General features: G+C 43.1%; 3 protein-coding genes across 3 annotated transcripts; all 3 read right to left on the bottom strand.

The window, feature by feature from the left end:
* Positions 1-201: 201 nt before the first annotated feature.
* Positions 202-1,564, bottom strand: LOC118407608. Its single transcript, XM_035808111.1, has 4 exons — positions 1,413-1,564; positions 1,000-1,058; positions 744-852; positions 202-481 (listed from the first exon to the last, which is right to left on the bottom strand). Exons 1-4 carry the CDS (start codon positions 1,520-1,522, stop codon positions 313-315), a joined length of 447 nt encoding a protein of 148 aa, XP_035664004.1. The 5' UTR covers positions 1,523-1,564; the 3' UTR covers positions 202-312.
* A 97-nt stretch (positions 1,565-1,661) lies between these two features.
* Positions 1,662-12,452, bottom strand: LOC118409130 (serine protease nudel-like). Its single transcript, XM_035809998.1, has 16 exons — positions 12,137-12,452; positions 10,668-10,784; positions 10,411-10,512; positions 9,581-9,700; positions 8,857-8,951; positions 8,455-8,555; positions 7,641-7,924; positions 7,095-7,271; positions 4,850-4,990; positions 4,568-4,678; positions 3,925-4,041; positions 3,659-3,760; positions 2,928-3,092; positions 2,342-2,457; positions 2,164-2,222; positions 1,662-1,875 (listed from the first exon to the last, which is right to left on the bottom strand). The coding sequence occupies exons 1-16, from the start codon at positions 12,243-12,245 to the stop codon at positions 1,662-1,664; spliced, it is 2,130 nt and encodes a 709-aa protein (XP_035665891.1). The 5' UTR covers positions 12,246-12,452.
* Positions 12,453-12,940: 488 nt separating this feature from the next.
* On the bottom strand, positions 12,941-20,995 carry LOC118407578 (kelch repeat and BTB domain-containing protein 8-like). Its single transcript, XM_035808079.1, has 5 exons — positions 20,792-20,995; positions 16,956-17,169; positions 16,403-16,542; positions 15,591-16,193; positions 12,941-14,990 (listed from the first exon to the last, which is right to left on the bottom strand). Exons 1-5 carry the CDS (start codon positions 20,980-20,982, stop codon positions 14,255-14,257), a joined length of 1,884 nt encoding a protein of 627 aa, XP_035663972.1. The 5' UTR covers positions 20,983-20,995; the 3' UTR covers positions 12,941-14,254.
* Between the last annotated feature and the right edge of the window lie 1,093 nt (positions 20,996-22,088).

Below are 22,088 nucleotides of genomic sequence, written 5' to 3'. Positions count from 1 at the left end.
GGGAACATTACGTTGTATAGAACCGGGCGCCTACTAACATATGTTGCTTGTTAGTTACATTGCATTTTTATAGCAAGTTTTCTCGGATGCGGATTTAATCAGCACATAACATTTTAACTGGTGAAATGGCATACATGATAGTTTATTAACTTGGTAGATTAACATGTAAGTTTTAATATTATTTTTCATTTGGAATTCATTAGCTTGTTAAATTAGCATAATAAAATTGGATATTGTCTTTCTAACAATGAGTTTGCATCACATATGAATAGTAGCAGTGGTCTAAAACGTATAAACTGCAAAGTGGCCATGTTATAACCAAGAATCCTCCTCATATTGCTGAGCAACAGCTTTCTCATATCCCGCTGCCGTCCCGTTCTCTTGGATGTTGGCGGCAGCGTTGTCTATTCCCTTGTTCTCCATCGGGACACCATTCTGCTTAGATTCTGCACTCTCCAACACTGCTTGTGCATCGCTGTTACTGAAAAATACAAATGAAAAGGACACAACGTTGATGATTGCAACCTCGGTCTCTTTCTGTTTAAAATTATGTCGAGAGCAAAAGCCCTGCAAGGTGTCGTGTTTGTATCAATAGGTGGTGCTAGTTGACATCGGATGCCCTATCTGGCCTGTATCTACTAGTAACATAATAAGTGAACGACTGTTTCCAACAGAGAATGGCTTAGAATGAAGACCAAGCACATTAATTTTACAGACAAGGTTTAAAAAGAAGTCGGACTCACGAAGTTTTGGGTTTCCCCCGAGGCCAACACCGAACAGCAAGGCCGACAGCAACGATAAAGACCAGAGCACACGCGACAGCAATCATGGCAATGATGAACACACTTAGTCCTGGATTGATGAAAAGAATAAAAAATTTTGTTTGGTGAAGGGGAAATTTCTGAAACATGTTTTGAGTCCTAAAGCAAGTTTATCAACTTTATCTGAAATGGTGGAATAACGACTTAGACTTAATGTAAGACTGTTGAGATTGATCACCTTCATTCTGGCAGCGTGGTCCTGAGTACTGATATACTGTAACTACATCCGAGGGACATCTGATGGAATAGAACATAAGTCATGATCATTGGCAACATGGTGGACGGATGCTGATTACATGACATGGCAACATGACATTGCTTACAAGTTACTAATCTTCACATGAAATGCGTATTCTTTGTCATAGCTTTGATTCTCGTGCAGCGCAAAGGGATATTTTAAGCATTTTGGGCGGATGGTATTGGATAATTCTGACTTGGATGTGCGCCTGGTTTAGAACTGCAACATCTTTAAAAATATCCAATCGATCAAGATGACATAGGACACATGTAATGCGATATCCAACACCACTTTTCCATTTTCAGTGCAACTATTATGTTGATCACATTCGTGATTATTATAATTAGCCTGACCTGCACTCCAGGACCGGGTTCCCGTCCTGACAGGTCCCCCCGTTCAGACAGTACTCCGTGTTGGACGTACAGAAGGACCGACACTCCCCTCCGCTGGAGACACACGCCATGTCGTCATGGCAACTAGCACTGCACACCACCACTTCTACTGTTACACCTGCCAAATTCGAGGTAAAGTAGAAGGAAATAATTATGACTTCTATTCCATTATCATCACTCCCATGAAATTACTATGTGCATAGGTTACGTTCAAAGTGCCTCACCAACAGTTGACTTTGACCTTGTATTAAAATTGAGAAATTTACCATTTTCCCTGACAGCAACTCCACCGACTTCCACATCCCCGACCACGCCGTTACCATTAGTTACAGCTGCCTGCAGTACGCTGGCCACCGCTAGGGGCATTTCTGCCTCCTCTTGGCTATCGATGAGCACGTTGACATCAGCAACCACACTTCCTGACCTGTAATCAGACGTGAGTATACGCTAGTATTGTGTATTACGACTTTCGTCTTAACGACGGTTGTTTCCATCAAATCATTAGATTAAGTTAATCAGCCTACCACATTTTGAAATGTCTGTAAATGTTACCTAACCACCTTTAGCTCTTTACCGTGGTTGATTGGCAGATTTGCTATTACAGACCAACCCTGTTGTGTCAGTGACAACACGAGACGTTTGCGTACAGAGAACCTCATACATCACAAAGTTTGATGAATAGTATGAATGGCCACTTGTATTTTGACCGTACCTAAATCCTTGGACAGTAACGCCTTCGAAGCCAGGATAGTCTTGGTACACAGAGTTCATCTGGAAAAAAATTATCGTACATTTACGTTTCAAAGATCTACATCTAGCTACTTTAAAAAGCGTCCCAGCAAAGGAAAGTATGGCAATTCTGGAAATGTGCTAATGTAAGAGCTGCTTACGGCTGCGATGACTTGTGCTGACAGTGTCTGGAACGCTTCAGTGCTGTTGTCCTGCAGATCCGCCGTGAACGTTGGACTGGAGAGGGTCACCTCCATCTCAACCACCGCCATGGGAGCTGATGCACACGACAGAATCAAAACAGTATGGGAGATAGAAAGCGTACTTGGCAATTACTCAGCCCCGTAATTGATTCAGCGACTGTATCACTAGTATGAAAATTATCATGTTTATTTGACAATCAAATAGCCACAATGGCATCTGACATTGATTAGCTCATCGACGACGCCACCTACATATTACGACTATAGACTACGATATAGTAGATTGTAATATTTGCTTTGGTCAAACATCAAGAAGAGATCGAGGAACCGCAGTCACATAACCCTGGCATCTATACTTAATTGTAAAGATGACAGATGGTGATACATGTATTCATCGCTACACAGCCCATTTGTCGGGATACATCTATCTACGTTTCACGTGGCTTTTCCCACTACATCCAGAATAAATATTCAAATCTGTATTCATCTTAATACATTAGCATAGTCTGTCTGTTGATATACAGGTTAGTAGATATATGCTTACCTCTAGTCGATGCAGGCAGTTTACTTGTAGAGACAGCATCTTTCCCGGTGGTCATGGGCATAGTTGGCGTCAATGGTATGGCAGTTGTTGCTTCAGTCGTCAAATCCATAGGTGTGGTCTCTGTGGTGGTAGCTGATGAGGTGGCTATTGGGGCTGCTGTGGAGCCTGTAAACACAAATAAACAGAATTGTTTTTAGTCTTGTGATTTTACAAGATTTGATTTTACAAGAGTCTGAGCAGTCGTCGTCGTCGTCGCACACCCACCACGATGGGATGCATCTGTCACAGCTGAAGTAACCATCATCACAAGGGCCTGAACAAGAGACAAAAATAGGTTGTACGCTGTAGTACATGTAAAAAACATTTTATTATCAAAGAATTATTCGGAATTGTTCAATCTTATTTGTACTCTAGAATACCAGTTACCCTTTTCATTATCCCATGTTATCTCGATGAAGGGTAGATATTCAGGTAGTAGGATACGTGTCACTAACGAGATGTAGTAGATAGTAACATTACCTGAAACGTTTGACCGTTTCCAAAATCATGTCCAGTTGGTTGAGTAAGTGCTTTTCAGCGTAGCCCATGTTAGCTTAGCTACTCTACAGGGTAAATCACGTTGCTTCGTCTTTCTGGATAACGCAGCTTCTTTCCCTCACAAGTATTTTGGCTGTATAGTACTTTGGCCCGAGCAGGTTTTGATTGTAGAAAAGGTATTTGTCTCCACTCACAGTAACTTTCGTCACTCCCGTCTCCACAATGGTTGATTCCGTCACATCGGTACTCTGGTAGGACACAGATACCGTTGTCACACGTGAACGCGTCGTTGCAGTCTGAAAAAGGGAGTAGATACTCTTTCAACTCACATTCTCAAGGGCGCAGTATTGTTTTACAGTTTCAACATCATTTCTACAGATAACTCAGATTTCTACAGTAGATATCTACGTGTTCAGATATTCTTTTAGTCTACATTTTGGAGATGAAGTGGTCAACGTACCACAATTCTGTTCATCTGAAAGGTCGTCACAGTCGGCGTAATAGTCACAAAGCCACTGGTCAGGGATGCACTTGGTGTTGTTGTTACAGTACAGGGCACAGGGTGGTCCAAGTGTGGCTGAAGTGACATGGGTACATGGCATAAAAAACGCTGTTATCCGAAGGAGAGGTATCAGTTTTAGTGCCATGCTGGGAACAAGTAATAACTAAACACTTGTCAGATGGTTATCAGATGGTTATTTGTTACTGAGGCATCTTCAGGTGATGTGGTTTTCAAATGAACGTAATCTCTAGGTGAAAACGTAAAATAACACATGGGTAAATATCCTAAAATAATTTCATCAGCTTTGTAGAAAATAGGGTATTGCAGTTTTCGTATACACAACAAGTAATGTCTCTCAATTGCTTACGTTTATATGCATGCCAGAGTCCCGCTGAGGGGATACAAACTTAGCCACGTTTGGGATTGTGTTCTCGCCGCAAAAGCACCACATACGTCGGCTAGATATAACGATGAGAAGCAGCACTGCAGTTAGAAGCTCTGAGAAGACATCTGATGGACATCGAAACGTACGCAGGTGAGTTCATTGGTCAGTTGGTAAAAGACTCCAATATCCTACACGTGGATAAGGTTTGTCACTCACGGCAACCGATCTCGTCCGCCCCGTCGCTGCAGTCCTCGTACCCGTCACACCTGTAGTCTGCAGGGAAGCAGCTGCCGTCTCCGCAGGTGACTGTGGTGTTCTCCGAACAAGCTGTACCAGATGACAGGTAACATCAAGTTTTCTTAAGATGCAGCCTGCTTGATTTTTTCAACACTGTATCAAATGATTAATTTTCAGTGACAGCTTTTCACATAAGTAGATACGAACATGTACAATCTAGCAGTCACAGGCGAGGCTTGGGTAAATGTGAATGCAACTTACCGACTTGACCACCGGTTAAAATCTTATTGTCCAGCCAGTCGATGTAATTGGAGACCTTGGTCTTTACCCCAGGCTGGTACCTGTTAGCACATCCGTACCCCCAGCTGGTGACGCCCGTCAGATACCAGCGGCCGTCAGCTCCTGTAGTGGAATAATGGTACAAAATCTGTTTAATATTTCTTGCTTGACTTTAAAAAAAATCACTTCCTGTGTATATGTCATTAGAGAGGGTCTGCATGCCTTTTTCCGTTAAGCGTTACGAGCCATTTTAATTCACCGTTAATCGTTACCGACCCTAACTAATTTAACGTTAATCGTTATCGGTATATTCTTCGTGAAGCGTTATTGGTCGTTTTAATTCAACGTTAACCGTTATTTGTTATCCCGAATTCACCGTTAAGCGTTACCAAGAAATTCTTCGTAACCCGTTATACACACGAAGTCAAATGCCAGATAGAACCCCTGAAAATGCAGGAAAAGTCGTTTCAATGGGTCCAGATTTCAAAATTTTCTCCGAGCCTCCCGGCCTCCGGCTCTGGACAGGGTAAAATATGTTGCGGAAGCGTCACCCTCAAAAACTTTATCACTCATACAGATTTCAGTGTAAACTTAGCTTAGTTTCGGGCAAAAAGTACGCCTAGAATGCAAAAAATTAGGTTTCGCCGGACCTTCCTTGCGACGGCTGGCGCCTTTGGCGCTCACGATGACATGGTGAAAATATGCTAGGGGCGTGGGTAGGCACAAAAAACTTTTCTCTCTAATAAAATGTCATTTAATCTAGCTTCGTCTTACAGCAAAATGTGTCCTTCAAAATGCAGTAAATGGCGTTTCAGACGGTCCAGATTTTAATTTAACGTCTCGTGCCTTCCGAGCTCGAAATGGTAAAATATGTCGGGGGCTCTGGGGGTGGAGGCCAAAGCTATAATCATTGTGTAATTTGATGAAAATGTCAAAATCAACCTAGCTTAGTCAGTCGGCAAAATTTGCCGAAAATGCAGGAAACAGCATTTAAGAGGGTCTTGATTTTAAAATTTTTCCGGAGGAGCATACCCCCGGACCCCCCTGGGATGCGTCGTGCCTTCGGCGCTCCATGTGCTGAAACAAAAGTTAAATCCCCCCCATAAGAAATTTGCTGCCGCCGTCTCTGTGGCGGGCCGGGAACTCTGCCTCCGTCAGTTTACAGATGTCATGGATGTCCCTGTCATTCCTCTGGGTTCTGGGCACCTTTTGCTCTGTCATTAGTCGGATATTTTTTCCCATTGATATAAATACTCTAGCGTTGTATGAATAGGAATGCGTCATATGTTTGTTACTCCTTCTGAATTTACCGTTAAGCGTTACCGGGCCTCCTGAATTTACCGTTAACCGTTACCGGGCCTCCTGAATTCACCGTTAAGCGTTACCAAGACCCCCCCCCCCCATGCATACCCTCATTAGAAAGGGGTGTCCCGGCGTTGTCTGGGCTCTTCGACCAAAGGGACCACTACGTATACCATGTGTTGCTTGCATGCAGGACAGTCTGGGGTGAGTATGCCACGGTAGCCTTTTTTTAATCAGGTTCGTTCATGAAGATGAAGAGCGACCCATAGTGATAACTGTAGCAGCATCTCTTCTACCTAAGTCAGAAACATCAAGCTTAAGCAAGCTTGACTTCACTGACTCAATAGGCGAAGCAGTGGTTACGAGGCTGCTCGGGCAATTCCATACCCCATTTTGGCCGGAATGGTTTGATCCGCTCACATCGCAGGTTCTTTCACGTGCTCGGGGTATGGCTCTCCCCAGCCTCGGGACCTTCATTTAATGTCCTATCCGTCCTATCCTCATTTTCACCTGAGTAAAGTGAGGAAATCGTGCCTTTTCCAAGGTCACAAGATCGGCAACACGGCAGCCGGCTTTGAACCCGCGAACTCTCGGTCTCGAGGCAAACACGGACCCACTGGGCAGCAAGCTTCCTTTCTATTTCAATAGCAAGGTATATTTTTTACAGGAACGGGCCTCTAACGTGCAGTCCGGACAGAGTTGTCTTGACCCCGGAATTTCGAAATAACCACCCAATCATAACAAAATGCTCACTGACTGTGAGACCAGTTGAGCAACGCAACAGGGTCATCTCATCAACTCTGTAATAGTGTATGACAAATGGTGTCCATGACACAGTGGACTACTATCCGTACTAATTTGATTCCGACTTCGGTTGACAGAAAATAACCATGCGTTGTACAAGCTCAAAAGTTGACTCTATCACCTGCACAGACTACCGGACCCCCGGAGTCCCCCTGACAGGAGTCGCCCCCGCCCTCCCAGTAGCCGGCACAGAACATGTTGTCCGTCATGCCGCCCTGGTTGGAGATGGTCCGGTTACAGACGGCCGTCGGGATCAGAGCCACCTTCAGCTCCTGCAACAAATCCGGCGGTGTTCCTCCTGGTCAGGGTAGAGAAAAACAGAGATAGGTTGTGGTCGTGATTGCGAACCAGTCTTCAACTGGTCGCGGCAGAGAAGACAATTTCCCTAGCTCATTATTCAACAAGTGTATTATTCAGAAGCCCACGGCCGCGACCTAATGACTGTAACCCTTTCCTATATCGTGTATGTTGGGTACACAGCCTGGATTCGAACTCATGTGTCCTTAGTCCAAAGGCAGTGTCAATATAACCACAGGCTATCGTACCAAAGAAAGAGGATGCGGCAATATCTCGTAAAATGGGTGAATGCCAACAAAAATGCTCAATATTTGGTGAATATGTGAGAGCTGTAAACCCTTAAGGCAAGTAGGAAAAGAAGGGAATCTACCGGATGAGGTGTCCCCCCAGCCTGTTGTGAAGCAGTAGGAGTTCTCGTCGAATCTTGCTGTCTCGTTGGTTTCGAGACAAGCGTAGTTGATGAAGCTGTTTGTCTGGTCGGTACTGGTCTTGAGCCTCACAAGAGCTATGTCGTTGTCAGACGTATAGTCATCGTACCCTTCGTGGAGGTACACTTTCTGCACAGACGACACTATAGCATCCGGGTCTGCGACTTCGGGATGCTGCAGGTGGTGCTTACCAATGAGGATTTGGAGGGTTGGCCACTCGTTTGGTCTAAAAAAACAACTTGTGTGTCAAAATCTTTATAGACTGTTCTGCCTTTTTTTGTCTACTGTCTACGTTGTTGCTGAATGTCCGTTAACATTTTAAAGCCTGTGAGACTGCTCATTTTGTTGTGGTTCTCGTATCACCACTGGAAAGTATAAATCAAGAATAGATTTTGTTTTGTTTATTTGCACAACAAACAAGGAGCAAAATAATGCAAATGGATAAAATACCTTCAGGAGAAGGGAAAAGCACGTAATTATTTAAATCCTCCACTAAGCTACTAGTAAACAAACATGATCAAAATCGATAAATGATAAATCAAAGTAGTACATAGAGTAAAATAACGATGCAATGATGATCATCAAATAATCAAAGGAGGTATTAATTGATAATAAAATGACCAGCCCACTTTGAGAAATATGTGGTGGTAATACCGCTAGTCTGCTATTGTCTACCCATCTGTTGAGTTCGACGAGAAAAGCAATTACATTTAGCCCGTCTTAACAGAGAATCCTTGAAACAAAAATGCTACTGACTGATCCTCATCCAAGCAGTGCGCAGCCGTCACCACCCACTCCGGAGCCACCAGTGTGCCCCCACAGAACGGCGTGTTGAAGTATGTTCTCTTGAGCTGCACCTTTAACAGATACAATTGATCATAAGAAGCTTCAATTGTATTTTTTCAAAACTCACCAGTTAGATAGTAGATAAAATCACCAAGTAGATAAAATGATTTCCACACGCGTGCAACAAGCCAAACTCTTCATTTTGACTCCTGAGCAAGTCCTTTCGTTTTCAGAGTTTCGTGTGTTTTGGGGCGGTGGCGGTTGTACTTCGAAATTCCTACGAATGCGTAGGCAATCCCAATGATAGAAGAAAATGTAGAGTATGTGAAGGAAAGAAGGGCGAACATTACTTCAAGCCCGATGTTCACCAACCTGCCATGGCCATGCTCCGCGGTTCGCCGTGTCTCCTCCCACTATTCTGGACTGGCCGCTTGTGAGAGTCATGTTTCTCAGGCCACAGCCGGAGGCTAGAGGCAAGGGACAAGCTTAAGTGATGCACTCTGAGGTGACAAGGAAATCATGCAAAAGGTATCAGTACTACAATTGTTAAGATTGTGGTGAATTACACTGGGCCCTAACTCTAAAGACAGTTGCTCCTCCGTTTACGGTACAAAAGACATATAAATTCTAAATGACAGCCTTTAAAACACCTCTTTGTCAACAGGTGTTCCTGACTGATATAGAAACTACAATGTCGGAATTCCCAAATTGAATAATCACGATGAAAAATCATTTCAGAGTGTTTTACTTATGCAGCTGTCAGGACTTGAATCAACGATTTTAGAAGATTCCATTAGGTATTTTTGTGCCATGCTGATTTCGTTTATACTTCGGTGTTTCACTTCTTTCGGGACAACGTCAATAGTGTTAATTCAACTCCAACGGATACCCTTACACCACAACGTTGAAACGAAACCCGTGAATCTAAAGATCAAGGTCAACTAATGCAGCATCAGATCTTGATACACGGCTGTCAAAGACATTATAGTCAACGCCTTCGTAACACCGTCCTGTTTTTTTGTGGACGTCTATGGGTACCCAAAGGAATCATGAAGGTTGTCGTTACACAGAAGCGATATGCACCCAGGCAGCGTACCTGGTAAGCAGTTGTCCTCATCTGACCCATCCTTACAGTCGCGACGGCCATCGCAGTGGTGAATCACGTGATAGCAGGATCCATCTCCGCATGCGCGCTGAAACTCACTGGAACAGGTGCCTACAGAAGGATACTTCAATTACGTCCCACAAATTTGGCTGTGTTTGCGAAACGATGCAGAATTGTCTAAACGCAATGTTTACTAAATGAAAGTCTCATCCTTTCAATGCTCATCCATTGGTCACAATAAGATGGTTTACTGAAGAATAGTTTGTATGACGTATTTGTTTTAACTGTATATATTATCACTGTTCAGTTCGGTTCAGTTTAGTTCATCCCCATATGAGGTGCCATTAACGATGTCCAACAATGCATCTCTATCTAGCATGGCGGCTAGCAGGTTGTAGCCCTTTAGACCGACCTCCTCCTCTAAAACTTTTTAAGTGTCAGGTTTGGTCGTCCCCTTTTTCTCTTCGCGTCAGGTTCCCAGAGAAGAACTTTGGCGGACATCTTCTCGTGACGTGCTACGTGGCCAACAAAAGCCAGTCTTCTATTCTGGATAGTTCTAGTGATCGGGAGAAGTCCATTGTACATTTTTTTTGTTTCTGATACGACTCTGCCAGGGTACATTCAGAGCAGACGGGTGTAGTTACCATCCAGTTTCTTGGACAGAGATTTAGTTAGTGTCCATGAGTCTGAATCATAAAGCAAAATAGCCTCTACACATGCTTTAGATATATATTAGATACTTTCAGCTTTGTGGTGTTTTGAATGATTTTTTTCTCTCCAAAAATCACTGTTGTCCACGTACAACTATTGTTTGAACTCACAGTTAGTTTCGTCCGTGTTGTCTCCACAGTCGTCCTCTCTATCACAGACCCAGGAGGTCGGCTTGCACAGGCCGTTTCCACATTGGAACTCCTTTTCGCAGTCTTTAGAAAGGTAAAGAAGTTAAAAAGGCAAAGAGATTGGTCTTCGTAAAAATTCAGAAACATTGACGAAATGGCAATTTGCGGACGCACACGACTACAAACAATGAAACACGCTAACTGGTTATTAGTGCAATGAGGCCTGAAGAGGAACGTACCGTAAGTGCAGTCCTCCTCGTCGGAACCATCGGCGCACTCCACGCTTCCGTCACACCTGGCCCCCACTGGGACACACGCCCCGTCAGTACATGCGTACTCAGACGCACTGCAGCCAGCTGAAATGGTCATTGATCGGCAAGGTCAGGGAGGGCTAAATATTTTGCGTTTTCCGATCGATTTCGTCAACTTAACACACACGCGCTAGCATTCAGCGCGCGCGCGCACAAACACACACACAAACGTACGCACGGACGCACACACACACACAGACTATCTTTTTCTGACAAACCACCCCACTCCAGTGCTGTAACCCCACAGTTATAACCAAATAAAGCGCAGTTTTTGCATTTTTTCTCCCCAAGTGCTACGATGTTTGATGCACCAAAACATATTGTCGCTTTTAAATTCCATTGTCCGCTTGCTCAGATCATGACAACTAGGAAAATCACCAGGGTGTGGTCAGATGGACGGGGTAAAGTCGACTGGACAGCCTCTTGGCCGAATCATCAAATATTTGTAGATCAGCTTAACAGGCAGTGCCTCTTTCCCTCGGAAGGGCATTTATGACTTTGGTAAAACCGATTCAAGCGACGTTGCTAATGATTATACATATACTAGTAGGAAACCCTCACACTGCATTTCCACTCGGGCCTGCGACCTCTCAGCGACCAGTGATTTGAGGTTACTCAATGAATTTCAAAATAAAGAATTAATTTTCGGATTATGAGTTTAGTTGCCAATTTTTTTACGTCTTTCGTCATGTTCCAGTCATAAACCTACGGTTACACAACAAAATCCATTTTTTTTAACTGTATGGTAGCTCGGCTATAATATCGGGTGTATATCGGCCTTCACCGATCGATGGAAATATTAACTTAATCACAGGTCAAGCAACTCTGCCCCTTATTACATCGTTATTAGTGCACTTAAAACAAGTACTGGGACACCTGATGAATTGTTTTAGACAAATTTCGGCCTAGTTACGAGCATTATTACAATACAATGTACGTTTGTGCGCTACGTGTCAGTGTAGGGCGAGAAGCATCGATCGACCACGATGCTGTATTGGCTACAAGTTTGAACAAGGTTGAAAAATGTGATTACGTCATTATGAATATTTGAACAGGTCAACATGTTACAATCATGCATACTTTGCTGACATGTGAACAAAAACAACACCTATATTTACAAGGATCAAAGAACTGCTTCCGGCGGGCATCATGTTTGGTATTGATCTGTCGTCATTCTTTTCCTATCTTTTCCAGAAGTAGACCTCTCTCCCTCGTTACTTAGATATTTGGTATCTAACGCCGGTTTGCGCACACTTAAAGAATGCCTGGCGCCATTTGACGCAGTCCTGAGAGATACCCGCTAAACAGAACACCTACATCTCTGGACAGCAAATATCGCGTTAATTAAACAAAGAGTTTCCAGTAGATGCAGAAAAACACTTTTTACTCTAACTCACCTTTAGTTCCTCTCCAACCTTTCGGCTTGACAGCGCTCGCAGGCCACACCACGGTCAGCGCAACAACCAACGCCAACAAGACAACAGAATAGCAGAGTTGCGAAGCCATACTGTCCCCTTGTACCGTAGCTCCGCCAAAGCAGCAGCTCTGAGTTATCAACCTGCAGTCTTGAGTCGGCGGTTTCACGCTACAGCCTTCTCGTTTTAAGTACGTTTACAGGCGTGGGCAAGTTTTAGCGCTTACCTGGGTGGATAGCTCGCAATCATTAACGTTGTGCTTACTTTATGCGTGTTTGGCGCTCTCGATGACATTTGTTTGAAGTAGATAGGCAGGGTGAGCGGATATATGTGACTCGAGGGTCAATAAACGCGACGTGTCAGCCCACTGATCTATAGTTAATCATCAGTCCGTTAATCGACCTTAAACCGGCTGTAGGTACAACTACGTTTTTCTACACTGACTTGAATGTAAGCATCTTGACCTTGGTCCAGTCAAGGTTAAATTTAACTTCTTTGGTCCAGTGATTACAGCTGGAAAGCTGCTATTAAATAGAAGTTAGTTATCGTATATTAAACTACACTTGGGTTTATTTCAATGAAAATCCGTGTTAACACTTGTGTCTTCCTGTGGTATTAACGACTTGTTTAACCCATGGACTATTTGATTGTAAAGCCATTGTAATTACCAGGGAGAAGAGATACTGCTACAATGACCATTAATTTAGCACCCAGGACTAGTCCATGTGGCCATGAACCGAGCAATGATATCAAAAAACAAGAACACAGCATCTAAAAGTCAGTGTAGGAAAAATTTGCATTTGGAACAATAAGCACTAAACATCATTGTGAACACATGAAAATGTTAACTACTGACATTATTAAACATAGCCATTAAGAGATTGCCAATACTTCTTAATCTTCAATGTATGAAACTTAAAGAATTAGTACAGAGCTAACCACATGGTTAGTAAGCACAATGAAATTTCTTCAGAATTCAAAGACCTGTTACCTAGTTCATCAGCAGAGGAAAAGCACATGAACAGTAAGTACAGGGAAAGAAATCATAAAAATTTCTGTTAACATACAATCAATCAACTGATTCTGTCCTGATCTAAATGAGCTATGTGTTTTTTATCTAATTTTTCCTGGTAGTCATTAGTAACCCTTTGGCTTTTGAAATGTTTAATTATATGTCATATATAGCAAATTGCTTAAGAATAACATGCATGCTGTCAAGTAAACGTAATATACATGTACAAAGTGCATAAAAGTTGCCTGTACATGTTCATGCAGCCTCATGTAATACCGAGTCTGATTTACAACACACGCAAATATTAATGATTTGAAGTTGTGTACAACCTGAAATACAAGGCTGATTGTGTACAACCTGAAATAGAAGGCTGATTGTGTACAACCTGAAATAGAAGGCTGATTGTGTACAACCTGAAATAGAAGGCTGATTGTGTACAACCTGAAATACAAGGCTGATTGTGTACAACCTGAAATAGAAGGCTGATTGTGTACAACCTGAAATACAAGGCTGATTGTGTACAACCTGAAATACAAGGCTGATTGTGTACAACCTGAAATAGAAGGCTGATTGTGTACAACCTGAAATACAAGGCTGATTGTGTACAAGCTGAAATAGAAGGCTGATTGTGTACAAGCTGAAATACAAGGCTGATTGTGTACAACCTGAAATAGAAGGCTGATTGTGTACAAGCTGAAATACAAGGCTGATTGTGTACAACCTGAAATACAAGGCTGATTGTGTACAACCTGAAATACAAGGCTGATTGTGTACAACCTGAAATAGAAGGCTGATTGTGTACAACCTGAAATACAAGGCTGATTGTGTACAAGCTGAAATAGAAGGCTGATTGTGTACAAGCTGAAATACAAGGCTGATTGTGTACAACCTGAAATACAAGGCTGATTAGATTTCCAAATTCTTAGATTTGAAGTCTTTCCAGTGTTAAGACATTTTGCTATCTCACCAGATGACCTGTCCAGTATTTCTCATTACTTAAGCTACGGAATGTTGGCAGGGCAACATGTTTGAGTTTTCAAAACTTTTCTTTTGCTCTGTATTCAAGACATTATTGTTGGTGAATTAACTTAATCTCCTGTGATACTGTCATACGAGGTTTCGCTTTCAGATGACTCAGAGTAACTGCTCGTGCACAAAGCTTCGAACGGGTCCAGTTCCTCATATGCATCTGAATCCTGGTCAAGGCACTGTGGGATCATCCTTGTTGTCAAGCAATCTGTGCTCATCCCAGAACCCAATCGCCGTACCAAAGGGGGTACCAGCTTGCCATTGTCTATCAGATACAGCCAATAGTCTGTCTCTGGCAGATACTTGTATACGTAAATCGTGTTTAATTGGCTTTGCTCATTGTTGTGTCCAGTGAGGAGGTACAAAGTATCTCCATATTCCATCAGAGTTGCCTTGTCGAAGGAATAAGAGCCGTTCCCGGACAACTTCCACTCACCAATTGTGGGGTTGTACACTTCTACACCATTTGAGGACTGGTATCCACTTTCTTTGTGACAGTCTTTACAGTAGATGATCCCTTGATACGTGACGGCCTGAGGACACAATGGTGGTTGAATCATGTCTGCTATCTTGCTCCACTTGTTCTCTGTGGTACTGAAGCAGTAGCAGCCTTCCTTACTAATGACATAGATGCTGTCATCGAGAGTCACTGCACAAAAGTCTGAGGTCACGGGGCGAGGGATAGGTCGTATCGAGGTCCACTCATCACAACTGGGGTCATACCTCTCCACTGTTTTCTTTTTGACATCACCACCAATGGCATAGATGTAGCCCTTCAGATACACCAGACCACACCTGGGGATGACAGAAAACACATACACCTACATGACATTGTAGTAGTAGCAGTCCACTGTGTTCTGCTGATGCAGTGGTCTGGACGCTCTGCTCACATGACACATGACATTGTGGTATTCATAAATACCTTTAAGAGGATGCTTACACAATGAAGTCAATTATCAAATTTTGTTAACTTAAACAACAGTCACTTTGCAAGTCACTGGCTTTCCATTTTCTGACTGGTAAAGTGATATTTGGGCCGGCATGTACAGTTCTACAAAGCCCCGGTTTCTTAGACCAAGAAATAGATATACCACATCATTATCCACATTTTAACACACACAAATATTGACACTAATTCATGATCATTTGTGAAGAAGACATTTTCATGATGCAAACATAGATACAATTACCCGTAAAAAGTATACAGTTTCATATAACTTTGAGGGGCAGTTCCTTATTGAATGAATGACCTTTATTGTACATTTGTGCTCAAGAATGACCTTTATTGTACATTTGTGCTCATACAAGCTAAGTACAGGTCATACTTCTTGCTGTACCTAGGGTATGCTGGTGCCTGGCTCTAAGACAGAAGAAGTTTGAAAAAGAAAGACATACCTGATTCTAGGTGACTTCATCTCATGCCTTGATTCCCAGCTGTTTAACTGATGGTTGTACTGGTAGAACTTCCTCTGAGCACCATAACCAAACCTGCTGATGCTGTTGATGTTGTTGATGCCCCCTGCCAGGTACAGCTCATTGTCAGGAGTGGCTGTCATAGAAAAGTTCTCCAGGTTGTCAGGTACGTCAATTGCATACAGTTCACCTGTGGAAGCATCATAGCAAGGAGCAACCCACTGGATTCCACGTTTTGTGGAGCCTTCTCTTACCAGTCCTGGGAAAATCTGCATTTCTGTTCCTGTCTGTCCCAGACGTTGGGTTGTGCTGTCACTGTAAGCCAGCTTGCAGTCTGTTGGCAGGCACTCACGTGTACTTTCCACTTCGGCAAGTTGGTTTGAGCTGATGAAGGGATGGCGGAAGCATCTGCACAGAGCAGGAAGGTGCTGCAAGCGTTCTTCTTTGTCAAATTCAATCCATCTCAGAGCAGCTTGCACAATTTTGTCTTCTGAGTTGGTCATTAAGTCATCCCTGTTAATCAGTGACTGGAGCAGGGGAAGTGGCAACTTGAGAAAGGCTGGTTGTAGAGCCACCTGGTTGAACCTGGGGAAGTTAGTTACATGTCCAGCTTAGTGGTTTGATTCAAACATGTTAAGATACATAAATCATGAATGTATTTCTTAAAAGTTTACATTGGGGCACTTTTTATCAGTAATAGCCATGGGAAAATTAGAATTGATGTTGCTGATAGAAACCGCGAATCGAAGTAACATAATTTCTCTCGTAATGTGTGTAACAGGCATTGAACTGACCTGAATGCAATGTACCTCTCACTGGCCTCCTTCAGGGTGAGGTCCTCCAGCATGTCAGCATACATCAACACATCTGCACAGTTGGACACGTCCAGATGGTCCTTCATGTAATCTGCTGCCTTACGACATACAAAATCCACCTAGAGGGATCAAACATGATGACACTTACAGACCATCCTGCCCTTTTCAGTTTCTTAAACCATGCATACTGAATTGACTTAATCAGGTCACAGTCAAGGTTAATATCCAGAGGTTTAGGTCCAGCCTGAACCCAGACCTGATCATGTCTAAATTTGTTAAATCAATATCAATAATTGACTGTTGGACTTATTTTCCATGCCTTTTTATTTTCCATGCCTTTTTTGAACATTCAGGCTAATCTACTTTGATGAAGATTGCTAAATCTTTCTTTCTTTCTTGGCTAGATCACCTAATACATGTACCAAGGTCTGAATTAGGTCCACCAAACTGGCATCCACCCCTAGTAGTGACCCCAAAAATAAAGTTGGCATGGCTGAACATGTGTGATTAGATTATGATGCAGTGTCCTTACCTGGAACAGTCTGGCTGCAGACATCACAGCCTGGACCTGGTCTGGCTCCGTCTGAAGGCGTCCGGTGTAGGCGTAGTCCAGAATGGTTGCCATGGCTACCTTGTTTACTTCCTTGATAGTGACCCTTTCCTGTTTGGCCTCCGCATAGCCGCTGGTGAACATGCCACGAAAGTAGGGACTGCACGATGCCAGGACGGCCCGATGGCATGGGAAACTGAGGAGAAAGATTATGCAAGATGTAACATTATTTGAAAGTTTTGGTGCCAGAAGAACAAATATTGTGAACTTTAAAATCCCAACTTAGATTATGAAACTTATTTTCAACAGATCTGCATCATCTTGTCACATCTCAATCATTGGTGACCAATGCGAAAGCAAGCCTCAACCAAATTCCATTACTTCCGGGTAGCCTACCCGGCCGGAAGTAAACCAGCCATAGATTTCCGAATTGAATGTTGCGGTCCAGAGATCTTCTGAGCTTTGCTAGGACTTTCAACAACAAGCTTTATGAACAATTAAAGCAAACTACCGAACGTATTTTACAATCCTTGGTTTGTCTTAAAGTTGGACAAAATGACGGACAATTGACAAGATGGCTGACAATTTATCAAGCGGCAATGGGAAGTGCACATATTTTGAGATGTCTTAAAGCACAAGTAAGTCATATTCATATGTTGCAAATATTGCTGCAGTGAAAAATATGGTAGATTCATTATTTTTTTTTTTACAATAACGTTAACAGTTGTAGCAGTGCGGGGTTTAAGTAGTGTCAAACTTCAGCCGGAAAGGGCTGATCAGCCTTTTCTAGCGCAGTGGTTTTGCTGCTGGGTTGTAATCTGCCGACCCGGGTTCGATCCAGGGTGTCGGGTTTACGGAAAAGATTGGGCTGTCTACCTGGGCTGTCTACCTGGGCTGGCTATCACGTCAGGCTACTTGGACCTTAGAAGGAAAGCCCATTGCGACAAAAGCTGTTTTAGCAGTAGGGTTTGTTTGTGCTCAATGAAGAAGCTATGTGTGAAGGAACTGTATGTGAATGGGCTGTATGTGAAGGAGCTGTGTTTGAAGGAGCGGTGTGTGAAGGGGCTTTGTGTGAAGCAATTGTGTGTGTTACATAACCCAGAGGTTTTGGGTTCAAATCAGTTGATATGCCAGCGATCTTGCGCCCTTTGGAAGGGCTATTAACACGACTTAACAAGGCTGATTGGTCAAAGGCGTCCAGGAGCTGTTCTTTAGTGATTGTCAGGGTCCAGGCGTCTGCGCCATACACTAGGGTCGGCAATTGAATTGTGAGGAGCTTAAAATAAGCGTTGCTAAAGTGCAAGGGTCTGGAACAGCTGCCATTCGGTGCTAACTCAGGTGACCTCAGTACGACAGCAGGTGTGGCTATATAGGACTTAAGGTTTTGAACCACTTACATTTGGAAGGAAGGACCCCTAGTCTTTTCCGTAAGTATTGTGGGTTCTTTGTCCTATCTGAGGGAGGGCCATTACCGAAGCTAGGCACTCTTTTCTCTACCCTAGTGATGGGAGGAAAGTCGTGTGAAGAGCCCTTCCCAAGCGCACAAGATTGGTGGCATATCAACTGATTCGAACCCAGAACCTCTGGGTTCACAGACAACACGCAGCTCCTTCCCACACAACTGCTTCACACAAAGCCCCTTCACACACGGCTCCTTCAAATACAGCTCCTTCACATACTGCCACTTCACACAGCTCATTCACATAATAACACACAGTTCCTTCACACATATCTTCTTCATTGAGCACAAACAACCCCTACTGCTAAAACAGCTTTTGTCTCAATGGGCTTTCGCAGGTCCAAGTAGCCTGACGTGATAGCCAGCCCAGGTAGACAGCCCAGCCTTTTCCGTAAACCCCCCGGTGTCGGCATGTTTATTTCTTTCTGTTAGCTAGCTTTCTACTCGCCCCTCTGAATTCTTACACAGTTACATGTCTTTACTTATTCTATGGAATCATGTAAATGGTACGAAGTACATATAACTAGAGTTCGGGGACCTCATACCTCCATGAAATATTTATTGCTTTTTTGTGGATGGTATGTATGTTTATAGTCGGTTGTATTTGAGAGTAATGGTTATAAATGTTATGGGAAAGTAGTGGTGTATTTATTTAATGACACAGAGGATGTCCATCTGATTAGTAATTATTAAAATGTGACACTTAATTGTGTAATGTGCGTTTAAGAGGTCGACGGCATATGGTAGCGTGGCCATGGTGTTCCTTAAGCTTGATGTTTGGCATTTAAACTGTCTAAGGTTGTCAGCATTATTGAGGTTCGACTATGTGCCTCAGAGCGGTGTGGTGGGAGGAAGTTGGGAAACTCAGAAAGAAGAAGGGATGTGGCCAACTTTAGTCAGATGGTGATTTGATTTTCCACCAATATGTCATAACATCAGCTGTTCATACGGTACAAAAACGAGATGCACACTTTCCTCTGACAGCCCTACACCAACTGTAAGATGAATACTTGGCGCCAACCCCGTCTGCTAAAAAACAAGTACCATTGGCTACGAAAGAGACAACTAACAACTGTCCCTTATCGTAACAAAATCAGAACATCTGTATCGCCCATAAACCTTCTGACACCCAACCCAGATGAGAGGACCTAATGGCATTTTAATCACCATGTCACTCAAATCAGCAGTACAGTATGTGAGACATCCATACCTGTTAAGCATTACCGTTAAATGTACCTCAACTTCTTACAATTATACTTACGCTTCACATCTCCATGATATCCTAAGCAGACATAAATAAAACTAATTACTGTAAATGCATTTAAGTTCGCGGGGATTTAATTTCGCGGTAGCGGGAAAATTGACTTTTCGCGGTGGTTTTAATTTCGCGGTAGCACCATGCACTGTAGTCTCTTACTGTTATGGAAAAATATTCACGGTGGTTTTAAATTCGCGGTGAAGCGGCCGCCGCGAAAACTGCGAACATTAATCCACCGCGAACATTTCTGCATTTACAGTATCATATTCAAAAAACTCGGGGTTCCCCAAACAGCTGTCATAGAAATCACCTCACCATCTGCTTGGAGCTGAGCCCATTAACAAACACTTAAAGCACGATGCCTGTTCCAATATATCGCAGATATAGGGGTGATTTCTTATATTATTACATCAATTATAACGACAGATACGGCGCCCAAAATCTCTTCGATTCAAGCTTTCATCACACCCCACCAAAACAACAAGTATGAAACCAATCCATCCAGCCGTTCTTGAGTAATCTTGTACACAGACAGAGACACATAACGGCGCAAACGAAGTATAACACACCAGGTCCCCAAAGGCACAAGTGGCTAAATACAAAGTTATTTATCATATTCAAATTGTCCAGCATCGGGAAACAGTTGCCCAGCATCTGGAAACAGTTGCTTTAAGGACATAAATAAAACTACTGGGGGTTCCCACCTCACTATCTGCTTGCAGCTAAGCCCATTAACAAACACATAAAGCACGATGCCTGTACCAATATATCTCAAATATAGGGGTGATTTCTGATATTATTACATCGATTATAACGACAGATACGGCTCCCAAGATCTCATCGATTCGAGCTTTCATCACACCCCACCAACACAGCAAGTATGAAACCAATCCATCCAGCCGTTCTTGAGTAATCATCTACACAGAGACACATAACAGAAAATATAACCTCCATTCCATGGAGGTAATTAGCTTAAAATATATCTTTAAACACATTGCAAGTAGCTCGAGATCGTTTAGACTTAGAGAAGACAGCCTGCGATAAAGTCCGAACTAAACGCCCCCCCCCCCCCAACTTTTGGCCCACCGAATATCGAATTACCTTCTCCCTTCTACCTCCAGAACCACGTCAGTCAGCTCTGAACGCTCCCTCATGGCGTTAAGTTCACGGAGAACCTGATCAGACTGCTGATGGTTTTTTGCGTCCATAATTAGCAACGTTTTAGGAGCAAATATCGAAGGGGCAAGCGCAAGCCTCGTGCCTGTGGCCTGGTGCGAAAAAAGGCTAAGCATTTATCAACTTTGACCTTTGACCGATATATTGATACCTTATTCTCCACATAGTGTAATGTTTATTTTACAGACTTTTTGTGCGGGCCATTAGTCATGACTGGATGAGCAAGATAGTAAACTTTCTTGATGTAGCACGATCTTTGTTCATATGACATTGGGGGAGGGTGCGTTCGTATAAAGATCTATAAAGACACCATCGTCCTTCTTCTACCACGTGTATCCATGTATCGTTCCCTGATTTCTTAGATGAATCATACAGCTATATACTTACAACGTTGTAGAGTGGTCATGTATATCATACTGATTCGGATGCCACCAAGGCCGACAAAATAATCAGAGTTTTTGTGAAGTTTAGTTTTAAGGCATAAATGAATAAATAAAGCTAAATACACTTCAAGATGAAGTACGATAATACATCAGGATGAGGTGATTTGTGTGACATTATCTTTTTTGTGTGGAGAACATTAAGTTCAAGTAACGTTAGACTAGCACTTGCTAAAAGGTGCATATGCATAAATTCTGATGGCAGATGTCAGACAAAAAGAATGTTGATGGCGACAATGGACGAAGACAGGGAGTATGGAAATGTTGATGGGGACACAAGAGAGACGAGACCCCGGCCTGTCCGATCTGTGGAAGATGCACGCTCCTCCACAGCGTCCTATTAAATCGTGTTATTCCACTGAATATGCGTGTAAGTCTTTTTGCAATACATTATACGGCCGCATGGTGGCTACTGGCATCTGGGATTCTTCTCAAAGACAGTCCTGGGACAAAGAACGCATTCCTGGGGCGAATCATGCTGAGAGGAGCTAAGTGTCCCGGGAACGTGATCTGGCGTGGAGAAGGCCAAACGCGCCGCCGTGCAAAACTCCTTTCCGTGACATAACTCCCTCTCGGCAATGTAGAGGGATAATCTTAACGCCCTTACAGCGCCACCAAATCAGGTACATTCTAAAGCTCCCTTTGTTATAACGTGCCACTATTGTGGCAACATTTTACACCCTAAATAGTAAACTTGCGACCAGTTTTGGACCCGGTAACTGTAAAAATACTCAGGCTGTAGAAACGCACGTAGTGGCGTGCGCTCACAACTTACGATTTTC

Source organism: Branchiostoma floridae, chromosome 2, assembly GCF_000003815.2.
Source record: "Branchiostoma floridae strain S238N-H82 chromosome 2, Bfl_VNyyK, whole genome shotgun sequence".
Lineage (NCBI taxonomy): Eukaryota > Metazoa > Chordata > Leptocardii > Amphioxiformes > Branchiostomatidae > Branchiostoma > Branchiostoma floridae.
Note: the sequence above shows the minus strand (reverse complement) of the source record. Positions and strands in the feature narration are given on the sequence as shown.